General features: G+C 41.8%; 1 protein-coding gene across 2 annotated transcripts in view; it reads right to left on the bottom strand.

The window, feature by feature from the left end:
• The window catches only part of FAM234A (family with sequence similarity 234 member A), a 109846-nt gene extending 87997 nt beyond the window's left edge, over positions 1-21849 (bottom strand). The window contains exons 1-2 of one of the 2 annotated variants that reach the window (XM_030212069.1): positions 21768-21849; positions 2196-2477 (exon numbers count right to left, since the gene is read on the bottom strand). In XM_030212069.1, coding sequence (XP_030067929.1) covers positions 2196-2460 — 265 coding nt within the window. In that variant the 5' untranslated portion in view covers positions 2461-2477; positions 21768-21849. Of the gene's footprint in view, positions 1-2195; positions 2478-21641; positions 21703-21767 lie in introns of those variants that run through there. The other variant, XM_030212070.1, reaches the window with a different exon arrangement.
• Between the last annotated feature and the right edge of the window lie 486 nt (positions 21850-22335).

Raw genomic sequence — 22335 nt, 5'->3', positions numbered from 1 at the left:
TTAGAGCAGGCTGTATCCTGTTCTAAAATACATGTGAAATGGATGTGCATTTTGACATCCTTTCTAACATGTCGCTCTACCATCTCATGTTTCACCTTTCATCCTGTTGAGTTATTTCTCTGTTCATCCTTGTTTATACAGTTTATTCCAAGTTTTTTTTTTTTGCCAAATATCATGCTTCTAATCCCCTCCACACCTCTTTTCTCCATCCATCTTCCACAACCGATCCCCCTTTCCTCTTCCTTTATCTTATCCGCATATTCTTTCCCTTCTGTTTTTATCACCTCTTCAGTGCATTCTATTGTACCTTCATCACCTGTTTTTTTTTCCTATAACATTTTGCCGCTTTCTCTCACTTTCACTGCCCATGTTTGGTCCCGATTCCACTACCACAAATCAGTCCTTTATTTCTGGAAACATTGCTTAATATGTTAGGATATCAATAATTGGGGAATTCTTTCAATCTAAGGGAGGGGGGGGGAGACAAATCTCCATGGAATTCTGCAGTCATCTGCATTAACAGAGGAACTATTCACAGAAATCTGTTTAGTGTTAAGTGGTGTACTTTTGCAACATACTAGTTAAATGTACTGAAAGAGAGTCCTCTCCAAATACCAGCAGCCCATTTTCTCCCCCCTCCCCCGGACAGTTCAAAGTAGATTCCCACATCAACTAATAAAAACCCACAACAATGCAAATCTGGGGATTTTCCTTCTTTTCTAGGAGAAATCATTGTTACCCCCATTATTAAGAATATTAAGGAGCCTAGTCATTTGATAACAAAATTATAGACATACGGCCTCCATCCCTCTATTTTGTAAGCTTACGGAGGGAGTGGTGGCTTCCCAGCTCTCTGATTACTTTAGCACCAAGTCCACTATTGGTTCATTTCTTGATAACATCCATAAATGTCTAACTGAAGGTAAAAAGGCTCTGGTGCTACAGTCTGACCTCTCCAGTGCATTTGATTTAGTAGACCGTGATATTCTTCTCTGAATATTGGATAGTATAGGAGTAACTGGAAATGTCTATAAATGGTTTTCAGACTTTTTGAAAGATCGCTCATAAGAGTAAAACTGGATGTTAATCTATCAGATAAATGGATGTAACAAGTGGTGTTCCACAGGGTTCCCCATGTTCTCCCATACCTTTTATTGTATATATGCATTCGCTAGGTTACACTTTGGAACAGTTGGGTGTTGAGTTTTATAGCTATGCAGACAATATAACGGTTATGGTACCTATTACTTCCTTGGTTTCATCTCACTTCGATTTACTCCACAACATTCTTAATACCTTAGAATTGTGGATGATAAAGCATAAACAAACTCAAAAAGACAACAAAATTTCTGTTAATTAATCACTCTACAGATGTAGATGAAAACAGTGCGATGATAAATCAGGCATTGTATCAGTTTTCTCCTTTTATAAAAGAGTACTAGGGAGTCTGTTAGTTATTTTTAGATTTCCAGATTAACAGTTTTACGCAATGATTATTTTTCATGACGGGTAACTTACGACACGTACAGAAATATTTTGACCAAGATCATTTCTGGCTTATAGTACAATCTTTGATTCTGTGTATACTAATATATTTAGGCACTTCTAAACAAGTGCTGAAGAAACTTCATACTATTCAAAATGTTGTTATGTTTGATTTATTAATTTAAAAAAAATACGATAGTACCTCTGTATTACAGAAAGCTTCATTTGCTTACCGTGCATGCTACGATATTGTTTATTGTATGGATTAGCACCACCCTATTTTTTTTTCGTGGGAGGGGGGGGGGGCCGTCTTAACAAAAATCCAGAGTTACTAGAACACTGGCTTTATTTACTTTTCCTCCACTAAAGAATCTAAGAAGAACTAGGTTACTACTCTTTTCTCACATCAAACGGCTCGTCTGGAAAAGGATGCTTAAGCTTTATTACTTTCTGTAACAAATTACAGTCAGTTTCGTAAGCAAATTAAAACCTATTTAGAAAGTTTGTTTTAAATTGTAATGATTAGTAACTGTCATTTATTTTAGCTATATTGTATATTGTCATTTTTTTTTTAAATATTGATTAGTCCTTTGTACTTCCTGGAAATGTCCAGCTTCTTTGCAACAGTAATCCGTATTGAACCAAGAAGGTATATGGCAGCACATAAGTTTGTTAATATTAAAAAGCTAAGCTCACTGTACTAGGCTCACCTGCATTATTATACTGTCTGATCCAGGCCGTGTCCGACACAGGTCTAATCGGGCATGGTATGATAAATGAGAAAGCAAATACCATAGCCAGACACAAGAATAATGCTATGAAGAAGGCAGCTGTGCGCATTTTGGAGAGCTGATATAATCCTGACTTCTTTTTACATAACACTCCATTGTTTCCTGCACTCTCGCAGTTCTCTTGTGTCTTTTCATCGTCACGTTTTAAAGGGTGAATCTCTGCTTCTAAGTCCTTGTTCTGCATGATGAAATCGGCAAGCCCTGCGAATAAAGAAATGAGACAATGCAGTGATTGTGTGAGGTGACGTCCAGTTCAGGTGACCTCAATGTCACAAGACCAGCTGGGAAGAAACATACTCAGGACTGTTCCATTGCAAATCCACCTTCAGTTTAATTCTGTTCAAAGGCTACTTTACTGTGCATGGGCAGATAAAGGTAGTATTTTAGCCCAAAACGTTACCTTTCCCTACAGTTGGAAGTCTTCACTATCTGAACAGCAGCTAAAGACTAACACACTGATTTAAGGACAGTATGACACAGTTTTAGCCACATTTGACAATATATACAGAGATGTATGTGTTTGTGTCCTCTATTACACTTATTCCACTATCACTGTACCACAGCTTGAACCAGAATTCTTTTTCACAACTCATGTCTTTTAATGTTGGTCTAACTTTTCATCACTTAGGGGTCCTTTTACTAAGGTGTACTGAAAAATGGCTTGTGGTAGTGTAGATGTGGGTTTTGGGCGCTCGCCAATCCATTTTTCAGCGTGCCTGTAAAAAAGGGCTTTTTAAAATTTTTTTGCCGAAAATGGACATGCAGCAAAATCAAAATTGCCGCGCATCCATTTTGGGTCTGAGACCTTACCGCCAGCCATCGACCTAGCGGTAAAGTCTCACGTGGTAACCGGGCGGTAATGACCTATGTGTGCCAAATGCCACTTGGCGTGTGTAGCTGACGCGCATCAGAAAATAAAAAATATTTTTCGGGCGCGCATAGTGGACGCACGCCAAAAATGAAATTACAACAAGGGCCACGCGGTAACTCCATTTTGGTGTGCGTTGGGCGTGCATAGATGCTTACGTGGCTTAGTAAAAGGGCCCCTTATGCGTCATTTTTAATATCCGCTGCTTCCTCGATTGAGCAGCTAGCAAGATCTATCTTTAAAGTTTTCAACTGTTCTTAGCACTGCAACTCTCTCTTCTAAAATCTCCCCTGGGTTTCTCATCTGCAGAACTATATCTCCCTATTTCTCAGAGCAAGCCATTTGCTCCTTACTATTCAGTATGGTTCCAACTTGGCCTTTGTTTTCCAAACTACATTCTGGATTTAGTTCCAGCCAACTTTTGTCCATTTTTGTTCATTAGCTTTTCAGTTCCCTTGATGCCTCTCTCTCTTTACTTTATGCTATCCAAAAGCAATACAGTTATATACTACGTTTGTCATCCTGGAAGGGGATTTGCTGATGCATACAAAACTACAATAGTGAAGACTAGTGGTTTATTAGATCAGTCAAAGACTGGTACAAAATTACTCAGCTCATTACTCATCCAGTCACCTGTTCATTTGCAATATGTGCAAAACAGGAAAGTTTAACCAGAGGGTATAACACTTACATTCAAAACAGCCTACGTATGTACATTAAACGTATACCAAAATGTAGAGTTGTGCAGTTGTTCAGCTATCCTCTTCCCTGTTCTGTTGAGCAAAATGTCCGTGGCTATGCTAACCCTGAAAAAAGCTGGATATTTGGGAAAAATGTGTGCTTGAAGAGAAAGGTGTGTTTTATGCAAGAAGCAGGAAGCAGTGGAATAGCAGCTTAGTGGTTGGAGAACAAGGTAGTAAGGTTGAAATTCCCACTTCTTTCACAGACACTTTGTGACACTGGGCAACTCTCTTTACTATTCATTGCTTCAGGTACAAATTTATGTTTCAACAATTTTTATTAATGACATCATAACAAGGAAATTATACAATCATCCAACAATGTACCTAACATAGTCCAATAACATCACACTGATCATTTCCACAGATAACAGAATGTCATCAAGTTTTAACTGATATATCCCCTTCCCATACTCCCTCCCACTTCCCAACTATAGATCAGCAACACGATTTTCATCAAGTTTTAACTGATATATCCCCTTCCCATACTCCCTCCCACTTCCCAACTATAGATCAGCAACACGATTTTAAACTGTACTCAACCTCCCATCCATACTTCCCATACTCTCCCAATTGAAGAAAGAAGAAAAGAGGGGGGAAAAAAGGGGGAAATAAGGGGGGGGGGGACCCGGTATACCCCGCAAATAACATCTCCCCCACCAAAGGCAGCCTACTTAAATGCATTCAAAATCGGGCTTTGAGCCCTATGAGGGAGTGATTGAATATATACTTCCCAGGTAGCTAGAAATAACTTCCTCCCTCTAGGGGAGCCCTGGGCCTGCTTCTGCTCTAGTAGCATTAGTGTATGCAACCTATTTATCCAGGTCCAATAAGAAGGTTCAGTTTCTCCCACCCATGTCCCCAATATAACACGTTTATCCAATACTGCTGCTTTCCGAAGAAGAAGAAGAATTCTATTGCGATTAGCGGTATGAAAAGCTTCATATTTATCTAATAGCAGCCCCTCAGGTGTGAATGGCAGAGAGCATTCCCAGAGCCTTTCAAAATAACACAAAATAGTCCTCCAAAATAGCCATCCACATCTTTGGGCATCCCCAAAAAGCATGATAAAAAGAATTATCGCGATTACATTTAAAGCAAACCGGTGTTCCCACTCCTCCACTCTTAAATACTTGCTCCTGAGTAAAATACGCCCTGTGTAACTTCCAATACTGACATTCTTGCAATTCTGCACTCACTGATATTTCAGGTATCCGCTTAAATAGCTGATTACAGTCTAAAGCAGAAACTTGCAAGCCTATATCCCCATTCCATCTAGAGATCAAACCTGCCCGAGACCTGCTACAAGAAAGACACTGCAGTTCTCTGTGAAAAAGAAGAAATTGACAAAATTACCATCCTGAAATTTCCCCCCCAAATCCTACAAATGCCTACCTAAAGAGAAGACTAAGCCATGGACATCTAATGGCTGTATATAATGTTGCAATTGTCTGTACACTAAGAAATCCATATGTCCTACTAGTCCCTCATTCCGTAGATGATCCCAGGAAAGCATCTTGCCCCCCCCTCTCCTAGCACATGTTGTAACAACCAAAAGCCTCTGGACGCCCAACGCCAAAAATTAATATGATTGTAACTTGGCAAAAACTGAACATTCCCAGTAATCGGCAGCTGATCTGAAACCCTCCCAAAAGATGAACGAAATAACGCCATACCTCTCGCATGGGACCCAGTACCACACTCCGATGAAGATCAAATGGTACCAACCTCAAGGAGCAGGGCAAAAGAGAATTGAAATGCATTCTCATATTCCACTAGGGTAAATCCCTGTTCTCAAAGAACTCGATCCCCTAGGTGGCGCAGCAACATGCTCAATTATAAACACACATATTCGAAAGTCCCATCCCTCCATATTTCCACGCGCCCAACAAATAACCAAATGACATTTTTGGCTTCTTAGCCGCCCAGAATTTAGTCAAAAGTTTACACAAGGAATGTAGATCACGTTTCAACATAGCGGCAATAACTGCAGCACATAGAGCCATTTAGGAAAAACCACCATATTAAAAAGTTGAATTTGACCATGCACCGATAAGGGAAGATGTACCCAATGATCTAAGTATGCCCTGGTAAAATCCAATAATACCGCCAAATTGTTCTCATACAACCACGATGTTGTAGTTGATAATTGGATCCTTAGATATCGGAAAGACCCAGCCAACATAAGGGAAATGGCCCCTCCCACTGCAGCTCCTCATCTGTGGACAATGCCAACAATTTTTCAAAATTCAGCTTAAAGCCTGAGAAGTCACCATATTCCTTAAAACTATCCAAAAGAGCCTCCAAGGATCTCTTCAGATCCGTCAGATGCACCAAAATATCGTCTGCAAACGCAGTTTGAATTCTTGCGATCCAATCTTAACACCTTTAACATCTGGGTTATCCAGAACATCTCTAATCCAGAGATCCGATGTCATAACAAATAATAAAGGTGATAGTGGGCAGCCTTGTCGTGTGCCTCTGATTTCAAAGGACGAGGAAAAAACATTATTGACCCAGATGCATGCATGCGGGAGGCATACAGTGTGTGTACCGCATTCAGAAAAAAGCTTCCAACCCCATATGAGTAGCAAATAAAAAGTTCCAAGCAACGCGGTCAAACCTTTTTCCACATCAAAACTGACCAGCAAGGAGGGAAGACGACTTCTCTCAATCTGCTCAAGTGAGATCAGAATCTCTCTCATGTTCAGAGTAGCAGTCCGTTCCCGAACAAATCCCACCTGCGGGCCGGCTAACAAAGAAGGCAGCACCTGTGCTAGACGATTGGCCAATATCTTTGCAAATAGTTTAGTTTCTACATTTGAAAGAGAAATGGGTCTATATGCAGTAGGATGTATGTGATCTTTCCCTGCTTTCAATAATAAAATAATCTGTGCCATCTGCAAGGAACCGGGTAATTTACCATCTTCCACAAATTGGGTAAAGCAGGCTCTCAAGGTGGGTATTTTAGAATATGAGAGAATCTTGTAAAATTCTGCCCTGAAACCATCAGGCCCCGGTGCCTTACATAAGGCACTTTGTTGAATTGCTAAAGCCACTTCCTCCTCCGTTATAGGGCTCTCAAGTTTTCTTTTAGAATCCGCCAAAAGTTCTGGCAAATCTAAAACTTCCTAAATATAAATCTCCATCCATCTCTCCCTCCAAGGGTTGTGCATACAAATGCTGATAATATTCTTGAAATACCTCCGCTATCTCCCAATCTGTTCTCACCAATACACCATCTCTTCGTTCTATCTGCGTGATTGTAGTAGATCCCCAGCTGTATTACCCTGACGATGTAATTGAAACTTGCAATACTGCATGGACTTCAATGCCCTTGCATGTAGAAGTTCCCCCAAAGTCTGAAGTGTCAACAATAAATTATGACTAGAGGAAGAAGGATGTGCACCATATTGAATCCATGCTTGGCGCAGCTGTTTTTCCAGCCACAATATTTCCCGATCTCGTGCTTTCCGCTTAAAAGTATATGCTAAGATTTCCCCTCGGAAAACGGCCTTAGCCACCTCCCAAAAAAGTACAGGCATGTCCACATGTTCCCCATTATTAAACCCGATAGTCCGCCCATTTATGCACTATATATTCATGGAATTCTTGATCTCTATAAAGAGAGGGGAAAATCTCCACCGAAACATGTCCTCTCCCACATTTCCAAAAGTAAAAGTACACCATACCGAGGTATGATCCGACACACTGTATGGACCTATTCCCGCCGCAATAACCACAGAGAAATGTGTAACAGAAATAAGCCAACAGTAAATTCTAGATTGAGATCCGTGAGCGCTAGACAAATGGGAGTAATCACGCTCTAAGGGATGTAATGCCCTCCAGACATCTAAGAACTCCAACGTGGAGCACAACAATGGAATACCTTTACCTACACTTCCCTTCCACCGCACTGGGAGATTTATCCAAAATTGGGTCATGTACCATATTAAAATCTCCTCCCATAAGAACAGGGATATTTGGCAGTTGCAGTACCCGGTGTGCAAGTGCCTTTAAAAAATTATCATCATATGCATTAGGGCCATAAACATTACACAGGAGCAATAACTTCCTATCAATAGTACCTTTAACAAAAAGAAATCTACAGCTGGGGTCCTTCCAAATCTGATGTATCTTAATATTGAGGCCTTTCCGGAAAAGGATCAGAAGTCCTGCCTTGCGATGCACTGCGGGCGCCTCTATCAGATCCCCAACCCACCATCTCTTAAATTTCATATGTTCTATCGTAGATAAATGCGTTTCTTGTAAAAAGGCCAGGTCCGCTCTCTGCCGATTCAACGCCTGCAACACCTTTTGTCTCTTGATGGGAGACGCAACCCCATTAACATTCCATGATACTACCTTAATCGATGTCATGATATGGAAATACACATACATTTGAAAGGGTCCCGGAACTGTCCCAGACAGCAAGTCCCCTTGCCCCAAAACCACCAAAAGTTAGAATAGTATTGCAGCATCTTGCCACACCTCAGGTGCCCCCACTTCTCATTCCCATGAAAACAAATACACAGGAAGGCAATTAAAAAAAAATAAACACACAAAAGAAGAAAACCTAAACAAACCCAAAACCCCCAGCTCCTGACCCCCAAAACAATCACCCCCATTTAGACCCCTTTGATATTCATCTCTCCGATAACTCCCTTCCTCCCCCCTTCAACCCATTAAGCACTATCCCAACCAGGATTTGGTTCACGCAGGAACTCTGTCCCATGAACCCCAACCTCTTTGCAACAAACATCTTGTACAAGAAAAAAAGGATATTTCTGATCTTGAAAGAAGGAAAACAAAAAGGGGGGACAGCTATCTACCCCTGTCCAGCCATACATAAAACCTATACACATCTATACTCAGCTAAACATATATTTTCACAAATATGATTACATTATTTATTAGGATTTATTTACCGCCTTTTTGAAGGAATTCACTCAAGGCAGTGTACAGTAACAATAGATCAAACATGAGCAGTAGGCAATTAGAGCAGTAAAAATATTCAAACAACAATACAAAGTATGGCACGGTATACTACTTGCAATGACAACACAATATTTTATTTATTGTGAACATTTATATCCCACATAATCCCACCAAGGCATTATAATTGGTAGTGAGGGGTAAGGCAACTTTGTAACATATAGATGAGTAAGAAAGTAGGAAGAATTAGAAAGTAAAGCAATTGATTTGATCTCATGCAAGATCCCATGCATACATCTTTTACCCCATACCATAAATCATTTCCCTCCCTTTGTCAACACTCAGCATACTTTAATAGAAAACATGGTTGTAACACACACACACACAAAAAAACACTTCATAATTTATCATGTACCCACGCATATATATGAACAACAGCATCCCATCTTTTAATGCGATGCAGCTGTTATGCATTGATAAAGATCTCCATCCAGATATCAGCTAGGCAATATCACAGCGGTTGCCAAAATGCCCCAAGTCAAGATACCATGCAGAAGCCACCTCCACATAGTCAACAGATAGTCCATTACCGAACTCTATTATGGCATGTCATCTACATCAACCTGTGGAAAACTTAACGTATAAGCTCCTCAGATCCTTCCACAACATCAAAGGTCCTCTGCTGCATCCGATTTATAACTGTAAGGAAAAAAAAAATGTGAACGCACAGCACAGACAGTTCACCAACCCTGCTTTAAAGATGGCTCCGTCCCAGGTCCTAAGTGATATACCAAAAACATATCCACATTGAAATAAGTCAGATCAAACATCCTCCATAAAGCTCCACATTCAAAGTTAGGTACTCGTAGATGGTAAAGTTTTAAGAAAAGCTTTGGCTTTTCCCGCCGATTCAAACAGTTGTGGCTTCCCCTCAGTGAATACTTTCAAACGTGCTGGATATAGACGTGCAAACTGAACATAGCGTCTGCGCAACTCTGTACATACTGGAACATATGCCTTCCACAATAATGAAACCTTTGAGGAAAAATCCTGGAAGCAGAGGTTCGTTTTATTTTCATAAGTGGCCCCTTATTAAGTATGGCCTGTAAAATATCTGTTTTATGCATATAATTGAGTAGCTTAAATATAACTACTCGCGGCCGCTCATCCGGGGTTTGCCAAGGGCCTAGTCGGTGCGAATTTAGTTGCAACGCTGACATCAACCACGACTCCAGGAATTTTCTAAGCTCCGCAATGGTCTCAGGTAAGCCTACCAGGCGCAGGTTTCCACGCCTGGACCAGTTTTCAATATCACACATTTTTTCCTCTAATCCCCGAAGTCGCGTCTGCAAATCCTCATTGACTTTAGTAAGCTGCTGCACGCGGTCCTCAATATCGGAAACATGTTGACAACATGTAGTAAACTCTCCACGTAAGGATTCCAACCGACCGTCAACAATATCCAGTTTCTGTGTTATTTTCTGCATCCGGCTATCTAGCGACTCATCTATTGCTTGTCGAACCTCCGTCACAATCTCTGTGACCCATGCAGAGCTCACCATAGTCGGCCCTGCTGCTCCCGCCATTTAAAAATCACTGCCTCACAATTTTTCTCTCTCTCTGCGTTGCGTTTTTGCCGCCATCCATTTTTTCCCCACCACTTCTTGTTCGTCCTGGGATGAAATCCTAAAATCAGATTGCCAACTCAGTTTCACTAATCCAGAAACGTGCCGTAAATTAAGGAAATTTGAGGTTGAGGCCCGGGAGCTCTTCCTATCAACACCTGCTCATTAGCACGGCATCACGTGACCTCCTTCAGGTACAAATTTAAAGCTGACAAACCTTTTTTTCTCCCCAGACTTTTCCTTCCTCATGAGTTTGGCAGATCCTTAAGGGCTGGAGGCTCAAGAGTCATGACTACTGTCTGCTCTAGTATTTTGTCTATTTTGTTTCCTGCTTGAGCTGCTCTCTCTCTCTCAGGCCTCTTTGATACTTAACATTTTCACTGGGCATCTGCCTTCATTTGTAAGTCCTTGGATACCATGTGGTACAGCAAGCTAATTTGAAATAAAAAACTAGAATATGAACCAGTTTGGAAAGAGGAAAAAAAAATCAAGTACCTAAAATACTAAACTCACCTTGAGCTCACATTTGGCAGAGGTAAGTAATTTTATTTAAAATCCAAATCCAAGCAGTGCTCTGCTACAGTGACACAAAGTCAAGTATTTATTTATTAGGATATGTGTACCACCTTTTAAGACAATCCCACAAGACAATTTACAGCAACTATAATCTGGACCTAGACAAACAATTACAACAACATTCAAATAGCATACATTACAGCATAGTATGTCAACACAACACATATTGAAACATCTTGATAAACAGCAAAAGAGGTACCGGTGGGGTATATGGAGCGACATTTTAGAAAGGACATCCAACTGAGAATACAGACGTCCTGTTACGATTCTGCTGGTTTGGCTGAGGGGGAGGGGGGACGTCTCTTCTGATTGGCTGCCAGGGTTTGTGCTGACATCAGGGGATAGTACTTTAGCCTGCAGCTGAAGAGTTCCTCTGCTTTCGCGTTACTTTCACTCTTATGGTGACTTGAAAGCCGCAGTTCTTGGTCAGAACAGTGCTCTGTGCTCTGACTTTGATCTGAGTTCCCTGTTCAGGGATTTCTTTCCTTTCCCTTTGTTTGTGTTAGCTGGGTGTGTGTGTGTGTGTGTGTAATTAGTTCTCTTGCCTCCAGCTGGGCTTCCCTTCTCTGGCTGCGGCCCTGGGTGGGAAGCCAGCTGCTTGTTCCTCAGTGGGGGCTGGGCTTTGTGCAGCTCTCGTCTAAGGATTTCTCTTCCCAGTGTCCCGGCCTGCTGGCTCAGCGAGTTTAACCCTTTGTGTACTGTGTGTATTGTGTTCCTGCCTCTGCCAGTGTGTTTGTTCTATCGGCCCTGCTGCCCTGCTCCCTCTCTGATTGTTTGTTGATTTATGGAACTCTTTCTCTCCCTGGTGTGCCTGGCTCTACAAGCTTAACCCTTTGTGTTCTGTTTGCCTCTGTCTACAGTGGGTTTGAGGCAAAGGCTTTCTGCCTTCCTTTTGTGTCTGGTTCCTCTGGCTTCTGCCTGGGGCTTCCTACCCTGGGGGGGGGGGGGGGTGTTGCTGTGTTAGTTCCCCTGTCCTGCGCTAGTCCCCTGGGTGGGCGTGGCCCGCTCTGGTTCTTTCGTTTCTCCCTCTGCCCTATTGCTGGTGTTCAGCGCGTGCCTGGCATCGTGGGGTCCCGGGGGCCCTCTGGGTTCTTTCACCCCCTCCTGTGTGTGTCTGGGTTCCTGTTCGGCCGTGAGGCCCGCACGAGTGGCTCTGTGTGCGTGGGTTCCGGTTTGGCCGCGAGGCCCGCCTGTTTGCCTATTTCCCTTCTTCCTGAGGGACTGCAGGGAGGGGTAGCTTAGGGGTATTGTGTAGCTGGTGTATGTGGTGGTGGGTCGGTCTTCCCTTGGCCTGGGTCGGCGCCCTGCTGGCCTCGACCAGGGCCCAAGGGCTCATGACCAACCCAACGGATTACACGTCCATTTCTCATGTATTTTAGAACAGGATCTGCCAATGTACAGCTGGCTCTAAAATACATGAGAAATGGACTAGCAAGTGCTGGCTACTTCCAGCATGAGTGCTGGCTACTTCCAGCATGAACATTCATTTTAGAAACTAAAACGTCCACATGAACATCCATTTTAGAAACTAAGGGACATGGACATCAGTCGCAGCATAGGACCATCCATGTTCTAAAAAACAGCCACATAACCGTCCGTATGAAAGAACAGCCAGCTGAGAAGCAAGAAAGAGAACCAAAAGATGCCAGTTCAAATCATACTCCAGCTCTTTGTAATTTTCTTTTTTAAATTGTAAGCCCTCCAAAGACAGAAAAATGCCTACTGCGACTTACCTTACTCCCTCCAGTGAAGATTGTTCAATTGGAACACTGTTCTGTAACCTGGATCTGCAAGTACCAGGTTTAAATACAGAGGTCAATCGTTTTGGACATGGACATCCTTTCCCCTTCTGAAATTGGAGTTGAATGTCCATGTTTCAGCCCCTCACTAGTCCCACCCAAAAAAACATCCAGATTATGCCCACTTGCCATATGAACATACTGTAGGTTCAGATGTCCATATCCTGACTTTGTAAAACTGGGATTTGGATGTCCACACAATATGGATGTCTAAATGCCAGTTTTCAGACGTCCAGAACATGAATAGAGCTTCCAAAATAACAGCCACAGACAGATAAGATAGAGTAAGAGGAGCTTAGATATAAGATAAGGATGGCTTACTCTCAACACTACTACTAACCCTAATACCCTCCTACAGGAGTCATCATTCATTTCCCAAATAAAGCATTCCGCTACTGAATATTTTACTCTTAACTCCCCGTCTGAGGTCCATATTAGCACCTGGTGGGACGCATTTAAAGCCACCATTAGGGGGGCTATAATAAACTATTCTGCCAGTAAGAATAAGGAATGCAAAAAAACTTCTCTCAGAATTACAAAAAATATAAAATCCCTAGAATCCCAATATCTTCTAAACAGTAACTCAAATACCTACTCTGAAATACAGTCACAAATCTCCCTTGCATCTATTCCAAAAAATCAAGTTTTATGCTGAAAATAACAAATCTAGTCACCTGCTTGCACAATATCTAAAATCAAACGGTAATAGATCTAGTGTCTCCCAAATAATAGACTCCCCAGGCGTCCTTCTTCTTTCTGATCCTGCTATAGCACATCAGTTTCAAAACTACTATAATAAACTTTATAGCTCAGAGACTGCCTTCACATCCAACTGTTTCCAAGATTTTACTAGTTCTCTTACTCCCACAACTATCCCACCTCACCTATTGACTATCTATCCTGGAAAAGAAATTAATCTGAACTGGAAATATATGAGCCATGAAAAAGCAACACACATAGCGATGGACTTAATATAGAATTTTACCTTGCCTTCTCCATTTTAATTCCTAAACTGATATCTTTACAATAAGTTAATCAAAGAACAATCCCCTAAAGGCTTAGAATCCATCATCACAGTTATCCTTAAACCAGATAAAGATCACAATAGAGTAGAAAGTTACAGATCTATATCCCTTATGATTATTGATAATACAATATATGCTAGACGATTAGCTTCCAGACTGCAAACCGTCCTTCCCTTCCTCATCCAAAGAGACCAAAATGGTTTTACACCTAATAGACTTTCCAATGATAACTCCAGATTCTTTTGGAACATCTTGTCAAGCACTAAAACGTCAGATAAAAACCTAATAATTGTCCCTCAATGCTGAAAAGGAATTTGAGAGGATTGAATGGGCTTATTTATTCCACTCCCTGAAATGGTTTGGCTTCGATGATAATTTTATCCAGGTTATGCCTTTTCCCCACTCCTTTTCAACTTAGCTCTTAAACCCCTGGCAATGTCATTTAGATCTAACCCCGCCATCCAAGGTGTATGTCTTGCTACCAAAGAGTTTAAACTCTCTCTCCGCGCTGATGACATAAGTACATAAGTAATGCCATACTGGGATAGACCAAGGATCCATCAAGCCCAGCACCCTGTTTCCAACCGTGGCCAATCCAAGTCATAAATACCTGGCAAGATCCCCAAAAAGTACAAAACATTTTATACTGTTTATCCCAGAAATAGTGGATTTTCCCCAAGTCCATTTAATAATGGTCAATGGTCTATGGACTTTTCCTTTAAGAAGCCATCCAAACCTTTTTTAAACTCCATTAAATATATGCAGTTAGCCATGGACAAGCAATTTAAATGGCCAGGCACCTCTCCAGGACAGTTACTGAATATTGGGCAGTAAGCTTCCATAACCACATAACAGCAGTCCAAAGAGGGGCTTTATTATGACCACAGCAAAGCAACAATCATCATCAAAATTGCTAGCATTTTACTTGTTAAATTTCAGCTATAAGATGTCTTCCCCTTCCTCAATGAGATACACAGAACCAATACTCATAACATAAAATGAATGCGACATAAAATATGCACAACTGATCCTGGGCCATCCTTGCCATTTTCAGTCTCAAAAAGCAAGGTGGCAACCGATCTGCAAATGCCAAACTGACAGAAAAGCACAGCAGAATGAAAGTTAGTCCAAAGAACTTATCACTACACTTGAGGGGTTAAAATCATGTGCCTGATGAGGATGGAATTTCACTCTAACCAGGGCTGTCAAGGGCAATGACACTATGAGATCAAAACAAAGATGTTTTACTGACTGAGTTGTTTTAAGTTTTGTATTTGTACAGTTTTATTAGTTTCATGAATTGTTATACATGTGAGATTTATTATTTGCATTTAGTTTTGTTGCAAAGATCAAGTTCTATTTATATGTGTTAATTATAAAATCTTAGTTATTTTACTAACACAAATTTGGTTCTCACAGTACCACTGTGATAAAAAAAAAAAAATAAAGTTTTGTGGATTACTTTTCATTCTGGATAGACCACAGAAGTCCGCCCAGCACTGGCTGTAGTGTCTGACTATACAACAGAGCACATTCTAAATACGTGTGTGTGTATCTGGCATGTAAATGTTAGCACTTACTTTATAGAATTATCTCCTTAATAATCAAAAATAATATAAAGTAGTGTGGATAAGGGAAACGTTATACTGTTGTAAAAGCTTCAAGTCTTCGGCACTTCCTTGTTTTAGAAGAAATGACCTGGGAACTGTCAGCCTGGATGATATTTTCAGTAAAACTGTCTCATTAAATTTATAAATGTCTTTATGGGTACCACTTGCTATACCCATACATCAGTTTGCATTTCTGCAAGAGAGCCACTTGATTCATTTTATTATCCTTTGATAATGGTGGCTTTAAAAACTATCCTAAATTTTACCCTTTTTGCATTGTTGAGGAGTTTTGAGCTTCTCTCATTGACAAACATTTCTTACTTTCTCTGTACCATTGTCATTATGGTCTAGAAACATCATAATTTTCCCTATTAACATTTTGTCAATGACACAAGCTCAGAGCTGCTCAACAATACAAAAATGGGAAATTATGATATTCCTAGGCTTTAAAACTAGTCTCACAGGTTTATAATATAGACAAAACTTTGGAATCTTCTGGACCATCAGGATATTATACGTTGGGACCTATAAAGATCTTAGGGCTAATTTCTCTCTTCTTCAGATGGGCTTGAACTGGTTATGGATAGCTTACTTTAGAACTAAAGATAGACATATGCCTGAAAATGACTTTACAAAATTACTCCATATGTGGCCAGCATCAAATTTATTTGTTTATAGAAAGGCCTTAAAAACGTATTTGTTTCCTAATAACAATTAGCTGGTTTTTTTTTTATTGTAACATCCTGGTGATTTGCATCAGTACTTCTTTATGTTATCCCGCCTCAAATTCAGTAATGAAGATTTGGCGTGCTACAAGTCCCATATAACATAACATAAAAGTATCCATGTTCACATGGTGGTGCATGCTTTGCTAAAAAGGTATGTACAGGCAGAGGCGTAGCCACCACTGCACGATCCTGGCAAAATGTCTACAGCCACCCAATGGTAGGGGCTACCTGCTGCCCTCTGCTCTCCATCCCCACAGTCTGACTTCCTTGACTGACCACCCCACAGCATATCCTCTTTCTCCCCCCCCCCCCCCAATCAGTAGACTTCCAGAATTCCAGCAGGTGACCGGCAGAGGTATCAATGTGAACAGGCTGCCTGCAGCTGGCCCTGCCAGGGCCTTTCCTGTACCACTACCACAACCTACTGTGTCCCACCTCCTGTGGGCAGCCGCAGCAGAGGAAAGTGCCAGAGTGGGGGAGGGGGGAGAGGAGTAGCAGAGAGAGATGTCAGACCCACACAGGTGGCGAAAGGGGGGGGAGGGGAAGATCGGAAAGATGCTGGACCCATACAGGTGGCGGGGGAAGAGGAGAAGAAATTTTGCACCCGAGTGGTGGCAAGGAAGAAAGACTCCCACACTAAAAAGAGGGAAGAGAAGGGGATAGACACTGGACCAATAGAACGAGGGAAAGAGATGCCAGACCATGACCGGGAGGGGGGGGGGGGAGGAATCAGAGTGCCAGGGGCAGAGAGAGGAGGATAAAACACTGGTCCCTGTAAGGGTTGCAAAAGGAAAAGAGAGGTGAGAAGCTGGACATGGGAAAGGACACACACAAGAGATGTTGGAGTATGGCGGGAGCATAGGGGCAGGTACACAAAAAGCCAATGCTGGACAGGAGACTCTGGAAAGAGTTAAGAAAAAAAGAAAACAGAAGACAACCGGGACCAAAGTAGTGCTCAGACAACAAAGGTAAAAAACGTATTTTTTTTTTTCTAAAATTACTACTTATACACTATGTCAACTTTCAGAAATATGTAAGAATACTAAATCCCATTAATTGATGATAACTTCTAAGTTGCCTGCAAATTTTCCCCTATTAGGGTTTCTAGAGAAGGAAAACGGCCTCAAAGAGCTCAAGGATATATTTTATATCTAAAGAGCTGAATCGGATCAAACTGATCCTCTCTTCATCATTGGCCGTGAAAAACCTTCAAAACTGGAGTACTGCCTTTATAGTATAATCTTAATTATTTCCTCATTTCTGCAGTCTTCCCCATATTAAATTACTTTACACGCTTAATTCAGATTCTGTTATCATCGGGTGAGCTCAAACAATTAAAGGACACTTATCTTCATTCGAGAACCAGTCGGTTCTTTCTGTGCTCGTGCCCGTACATTGAGTCTATGTACAGCGGCTCCACTGCTTACTCTTTCCGCAGTTTTTACCCTTGTGCCCCAAGCCGACGGTGGCCAGCGTTTCGCACTGCTGCGTCAGGGTCTTGGAGTCTGGGTTATGCTGGAGGTGACCGAGAATATTTGCTGTACGGCGTCATTTAATGACGTAAATGACGCCGTACAGCAAGTATTCTCTGTACCTTTTTAAATTCCATTATATCTGTTTTGAGATGCAGTGAACAGAATTGCACATAATATTCGAGGTGCAGTCGCACCATGGAGTGATATAAAGACATTATAACATCCGCATTTTTGTTTTCTATTCCTTTCCTAATAATAACATTCCATGCCATCACACACTGAGCAGATGGTTTCAACGTATCATCAATGATGACACCTAGATCCCTTTCCTGGTCAGTGACTCCTAATGTGGAACCTTGCATTACGTAGATATAGTTCGGGTTCCTCTTTCCCACATGCATCACTTTGCACTTGCTGACATTAAATGTCGTCATCTGCCATTTGGATGCCCAGTCTCATAAGGTCATCTTGTAATTTTTCACAATCCTCTTGCGATTTAACAACTTTGAATAACATTGTATCGTCAGCAAATTTAATTAACTCGCTAGTTACTCCCATCTCTAGATCATTTATAAATATAACGCAGCGGTCCCAGCACAGACCCCTGGAGAACCACACTAACTACCTTTCTCCATTGAGAACTGCGACCATTTAACCCTACTCTCTCTTTTCTATATTTTAACCACTTTTTAATCCACTATAGAACACTACCTCCTATCCCATGACTCCCCAATTTCCTCTGGGGTCTTTCATAAAGTACTTTGACAAACGCCTTTTGAAAATCCAGATACACAATATCAACCAGCTCACCTTTATCCATACGTTTGTTCACCCCTTCAAAGAAATGTAGTAGATTGGTGAGGCAAGATTTCCCTTCACTAAATCCATGTTGGTTTTCTCTCATTAATCCATGCTTTTTAATATGCTCTGTAATTTTGTTCTTTATAATAGTTGCTACCGTTTTGCCTGGCACCAATGTCAGGCTCACCGGTGTATAATTTCCCGGATCACCTCTGGAACCTTTTTTGAAAAATGGGCATTACATTGGCCACCCTCCAATCTTCGGTACCTCACAACTCTACTAGAATGTCATCCCCAGGAATGTCTACACAAAGAACATGTAAACGTATATATCTGCTTGTGTGTATATGCATATAGATGCACACTATTTTACTATTTTACACATCCAATCACTTTGTCCCAAACACTTTCAAGTCACATATTCTACACAGTCCCAATTCACATAATTCTTATCTTTAAATTATCATGAAGAATTTTTTATAGAACGGGGATCATCAGAGTAATCAACAGCATATCCCAATTGGGAACAGCATCCTATATACTTATGGTGCTGTGCACCTCTTCATTGATCACCCAGTTTTTTTTGTATTCAATCTTCATCAATCTTATTATATAAAAAAAAGTATATTTTAAACTTTTGAGATGCATACAAGTCATACTTAACTTTCGCAGCGATTTTCCACCCATGTCAAACCTCCGCCTGATGTGGGACTGTGAAGAATATACAACTTGAAAGTGTTTGGGACAAAGTGATTGGCTATTTGAAATACCGTATTTTTCGGACTATAAGACGCACCGGACCATAACACGCACCTAGGTTTTAGAGGAGGGAAATAGGAAAAAAAAAAAAATTTGCTTTTTCCCTCCTCTAAAACCTAGATGCTCCGGTGCGTCTTGTCCGAATCCCTCCCTACGAGTTCGGGATCGCCCTCCCCCCGGCCCTGTCACGCGATCTTCCCTGGTGGTCTAGTGACGTCGGGGCAGGAAAGAGCCCCCTCTTTCCTGCCCAGCGCGCTGCTCTCCATCCTCCTGTATGCAGCCTGACAGTCTCGGTGAGATTCAAAATGGCCACCGAGAATGGAAGTCTCGGCGGCCATTTTGAATCTCGCCGAGACCGTCAGGCTGCATACAGGAGGATGGAGAGCAGCGCGCTGGGCAGGAAAGAGGGGGCTCTTTCCTGCCCCGACGTCACTAGACCACCAGGGAAGATCGCGTGAGTACAGAGAAGTGGTGACAGGGCCGGGGGGGAGGGCGATCCCGAACTCGGAGGGAGGGAGGGAGCGCGATCCCGAACTCGGAGGGAGGGAGGGAAATCTCTACCTTCGGACTATAAGACGCACCCCCCATTTTCCTCCCAAATTTTGGGGGAAAAAAGTGCGTCTTATAGTCCGAAAAATACGGTAGGTCCCCACACATACTGCGAGGTCTTCTTAATTTGATTGCACTATTTTACATAGACATTTTCTCTGTGTAAAACATGCTGTACATGCAGAACATTTTTTTTTTAATAAAATTACCATTTTGGGGTACATATTAAATTTTCATATGGGCCCAAAGTTAAAACAGGTAGCCACTAGGATCAGGCCTTGTCAAATTTTCATTGGATTTAAAAGCCAGCAGCTGAGACCTCCACTCCCCCCTCGGTTGACTCCATTAAAGCTGAGGGATTGGGGGGGGAATCTTATGAGATACTGCATGGCAATCAACTACTCCTCCCCTAGCCCCTACGATCTTCCCCTACACACGTGTCAATGATCTCCCAAACCCCATATCCCTCCCCCAAGCTTAACTCTCACACCAGCCCTTAGCATCTGCAAGCCTGTCAACCTCCTTTCTTCACTCAGCCAGCCCTCAGCAACAATTACTCTTCTGTCTGTTGCAACTGAAGCAGGAACTTCTTCCCTAAACATGCATCTCTGTGCAAGACTGAGCAGAGTGGGGGTGCAGGAACTCCTGTATTTGTTTCGGGTTCCCAAGTCTCACAAAACAGGGCAAGAGTTAATACACCCCTATGCTCAGATTCACTCAGAGTCACATGGTGCAGAGAGGAAGAAACTCCTGCCCCAGTATGCTATGCTACTGGGGTTTTATATCCCGCAAAATCCGCTTCCTGGTTAAAAGCGGGTACAAACATAAAAACAAACTTAATACATAGTTTACGTAAAAAAATAAACAAATCTGAATATCAGACAAAATTCTCAAATAACCATGTCTTCATTTATGAAAGATAATATAGACTAGACTTAAGATTTAGAATTCTCTTTTTTTAATCGTTCAATTGCACAACAGTAATAAGACCCTGAATGTACTCTACTGTGCAAAGGATACAACCCCCACCTCCAAGGGCCACAAAATCCCAGACACCAGAAGCCTTGAGGGCTACAACCCAGTCCCGTTTTCAAGATTTCCACAGTTAATATGCATAAGACTGATTTGCATGCACTGTTTCCATTGTATACAAGTCAATCTCATGAATATTGATGGTGGTAATCTTGAAAACCTGACTGGGTTGTGGTCCTCGAGAACCATGGTTGCACACCCCTACATTTGATAACACAGATGTTAACACCACCTCCACTTTTTCACTCATTGGTCTGAGCCATTAACTGGGTGGGCTGCTTTATCAAAATTTAATAATGATAGGTGATAGATTGGGACCATAAAAATATATCTGTAAGGCTTACATGTAACCTTTTCTATGCCTCTATAACTCAGCACCCCAGTCAACTGAAGGATGTTAAGGCGCATGGAGCTCCAGCGCTTTTCACAAAAATCAGAGTCCCAGGTCAATGCAAATTAAATGACACATAAATCAATTTTGTGTTCGGCTGAAAAAAATATTACATATTTTTTTTCCTATAAGCCCTGACCAAATGGGCCTGCTGGTGCACCCCTCTGATAGGCCCTGTGGAGCTCAACCTTTACCCCTCCTCACCATAAATTCCCCACCCCTTTGATACAATCTAAGCCTCCTTGCACTGCACATCTGAGATAGATTTCCTGAGTCAATATATCGTGTGCCTTTTCTGGCGCTATTCAAATCCAGATTAGAAGCCCAGCTTTTTGATGCCGCTTTTAAGTCTTAACCCCTTATTTGCCTGCTTAATAACCATGTTTTAATCATTCCCAAACCAAATTCAAAGATACCAAGTCACACGCGCACACGCATTCGGCTGTACTCACAATCTCACACAACGAGCACCCCTCCAGACACGCATTCGGGGGATCGGGCTCCCCTCCACATGATCTGCCAACTCTCTCACTCTCCTCCTTGTCCGCGAAACGGCACCCCCTAGATCAAACTCATACCTGAGGTTGCCCTGGAACTAATCCCACAGCTTTCCTTCTCCGGTGCCCCGTCCCCTATGATATAGTACTACACACAGACACATGATCATCATCAGACAAGAGACAACTTCTCGTAAGCCCCGCCTTGTCGGAAACAGGAAGTCAAGTTGCGTCAGACTCAGTCAGAACAAGGAGAGCCAAGGAGATTGAAGAAAACTGGAGACGGCTGGGGTGTTCCTATCTAGTCCTTTATGCGGGCTGAAGCCAGAGCTTGCCGCCGTTTTGGTTCACCCAAAACAATAGCAAACGCTATTGACAACACTAGCAAAAGATTATTAGAATAACGGACTGCTTATGCGTGGTCCATCTGTAAAAAGTGTATACCTGATCCAGTCAGATAGGCAGTGCCTTAAAAGTGGGAGGACAAAAGAGGGTTGTTTTTTTGACAGCTTTTTAATTTATTTTAAGTAGAGAGGTGTGGTAGCCGTGTTAGTCCACTCTTAAGATTCTTAAATAGAAACAAAATAAAACATGGAAAAGAAAAGACCTTTTTTATTGGACATAACTTAATACATTTCTTGATTAGCTT

Source organism: Microcaecilia unicolor, chromosome 8 (genome assembly GCF_901765095.1).
Source record: "Microcaecilia unicolor chromosome 8, aMicUni1.1, whole genome shotgun sequence".
Taxonomy (NCBI): Eukaryota; Metazoa; Chordata; class Amphibia; order Gymnophiona; family Siphonopidae; genus Microcaecilia; species Microcaecilia unicolor.
Note: the sequence above shows the minus strand (reverse complement) of the source record. Positions and strands in the feature narration are given on the sequence as shown.